The sequence below is a fragment of the Spinacia oleracea genome, chromosome 4 (genome assembly GCF_020520425.1).
Source record: "Spinacia oleracea cultivar Varoflay chromosome 4, BTI_SOV_V1, whole genome shotgun sequence".
NCBI classification, from domain to species: Eukaryota; Viridiplantae; Streptophyta; class Magnoliopsida; order Caryophyllales; family Amaranthaceae; genus Spinacia; species Spinacia oleracea.
The window spans coordinates 7,787,717-7,790,394 of record NC_079490.1 but is presented as its reverse complement, the minus strand read 5'-3'; the positions used below and the strand labels follow the sequence as shown (position 1 = coordinate 7,790,394).

The following is a 2,678-nucleotide window of genomic DNA, read 5'->3' as shown; positions in this document are numbered from 1 at the left end:
AAACAGCACGCCTGTTCCTGGTCACCTAATCTTGAACTTCTAATGACTTGAAATTCAGAAAATTACAGACTATGCTCGACAACAAAAATATAGCCTCTGATTTCTTTTCATATTTTTAAATCAACACAAACTAAGAAAATAACACCACCTAAAACAGCAGCCACTGTATCAAAGAGAGCGGGAAGGCAAACCCAGCTAGTCATTATAGTCAGAAATTCAGTATGGCACTTCAAAAATTCAGTTAATAAAAATCAACGTAAAAACAGCAAAATTGCAAGTCATACATGTTTCAATTTCGAAGGATAATAGGTGTCATTACTAACAAAACAAAATCAAAATTCATATCTTGTGACCATCTCACTGCAATAAACATCACCAAAATACCTTCTATTGTTCAAAAAAGCCTTTAAAACAAAGTGCAAACTATCTAGTAAAATCTCAAGAAGAACTTAATTGCTTAATCTTCGTCTTCAATAACCTTAGTACCAAGACCCTTCAAACCTTCAGCTGGAATTTCAGCAACAGTCACCAAAGAGTAAAGCTCTTCCTTGGCATCCTCGTCATCATTTCTCTTGCGAGCAATGCGAACACGGATTCTCCTTGGAACACTCCTGATTCCCCTGCTCCAGATTTGCTTGTTAAGCTTCACGTCTACTCTAACATCATTGGTTCCCATTGCCTTCTTGGCGAAAGTTCTGATTTCCTTGATGGCATTTGGTGCCTTCTTCTTGAAGGTGCTGCCAGAATTGAAGTTGCAACAGAAATTAGTGAACTGATGATCAAAACATGACTCACTAGTTACATTGCAATTTCACAATTATGATTAACACGTAACAATACACCTAATTAGCTAACAAAATTATGATAAACATAAAACAATACACTCGATAAGCTAAACTACTTGTCCATGATCATTAAAGAAAATCAAGATAAGAGTAGAGATAAACTAAAATGTCAAAAGCCAAAAAAAGAAAGATAACACTTACAATGACAATAGATGGCACTTGTAGTCTTGTACATGTAAGTGACCCACTAAACAAAATCTATATACCCAAGTCCTAAGCCACAGCTATGCAAACAGAACATAGATAGACTATAACAAAGAGTTAAATGCATGATTTGATATTACTCGTAAGAACCATGTATCTATGCAAACAGAACATAGATAGACTATAACAAGAGTTAAATGCATGATTTGATATTACTCGTAAGAACCTAGTATCCAAGGAAGATAAAGCCATAATAGTTGTGCGTAAATCAATTTCCATTTCAGAGAGATCGACACGTCAGGAGTGCAGGGTCTTTATTTGATAGGAGGAAAGCAACACTGAAGAGCTCTACACATGACCTTATAGTTAATCTGTCAACCCTCTAATTCCACAGTGTTAGTACCACACCACTAACATTAGCATTATAACTTCACTAGGGTGCTAGAAACCACATGAATTTCTCTTTTTCTTACTTTGCACACCAGGTATACACAACTTTCTAATTATGAAGAAAGACTGTTATGAAAGCTACTTTAGAAGATAGAAATTAACCAAGTTATACATTCAAACTATCAAGGGTAGACTTAGTCCTTTTATTCGTAGAAAAATATATGAATGTTGAGATGATAGGATAGTAGCTCAACGCCACTCAAACACTCCCTTCCACAAGCCCATTGAGCAAAGCAAAATCTAAGCATTAAATTGTAAAGTTAACCCTAGATATTCAAAGCTAAAGCAAAGTTTATGAAAACTCATACCATATTACAAAACTTGACCTGAGTTTGTTAGGAAAATACACTAAAATCAGTTACCATACAAAGGTTCATAATTTTATAGCACCAATGCTAATATGAATTTCATGCAACGTGTTATTCCACAAACCAAACATAACCACAAAACACACATTATTATAAAACAGTAGATATTAGCATTGAAGGCACACCACAATGACCATTAGCAACTTAGATCCACCACAGAAACTTAGAAATCTCAATCTATCAACAAAAAAACACGGAGAAAACATAATCATAGACCACAATACATCGACACGAACATTAGATGAATGCTCGAATAATTTCAGATCAAGAATAACGATTTTCATCCAAAAACCTAGCATTTCAATAATATAAATCGTACAAACTATAAAAAATCCCAAATTGTTACCAACATTTGATAAATAATAGAACCCTAAATCAAAAACCCCAATTCAAAAATCACAGTTGGTAGAATCAGAACCAAATTAAGATGAAGAGAGAGAAATCTACCATCCATGAAGACGCTTGTGTAGGTTGATGGTGTACTCCCGAGTCACAACCTCTTCCTTTCGTCCCTTAGTTTGCTCAACCATTTTCGCTGTTTTTTTTGCTTTGCCCTAAAACAAACCTACCTTCCTGCAATCATCAAACAAATTACAGTTCGTTAATAACTTGTGATTTGCCGATTGAATCTACATAAATTAGAGAGAACGATGAAGTTGAAGAGGAGAGAGAAAAACCTTGGTCGACGGCAAAATGGAGAGGGGGGCAGAGAGTTGAGGAAAGAAGAAAGGGTTAGTATAAAAATGTGGGAGGCTGGGGTATAAGTTTCTGAAAAACCCTAGTGGCCTCTTTTGGGCTTTTCTGGGCGGCTTTTAAATTGGGCTTTGTAAATAAAGGGCCTGTTTTCTGTTCAGCTGTAAAAAGTTTGTTA

General features: G+C 35.4%; 1 protein-coding gene across 1 annotated transcript; it reads right to left on the bottom strand.

The window, feature by feature from the left end:
* Positions 1 to 236: 236 nt before the first annotated feature.
* On the bottom strand, positions 237 to 2,637 carry LOC110801011 (60S ribosomal protein L31). Its single transcript, XM_022006322.2, has 3 exons — positions 2,485 to 2,637; positions 2,255 to 2,380; positions 237 to 737 (listed from the first exon to the last, which is right to left on the bottom strand). The coding sequence occupies exons 2-3, from the start codon at positions 2,335 to 2,337 to the stop codon at positions 458 to 460; spliced, it is 363 nt and encodes a 120-aa protein (XP_021862014.1). The 5' UTR covers positions 2,338 to 2,380; positions 2,485 to 2,637; the 3' UTR covers positions 237 to 457.
* Positions 2,638 to 2,678: the final 41 nt, after the last annotated feature.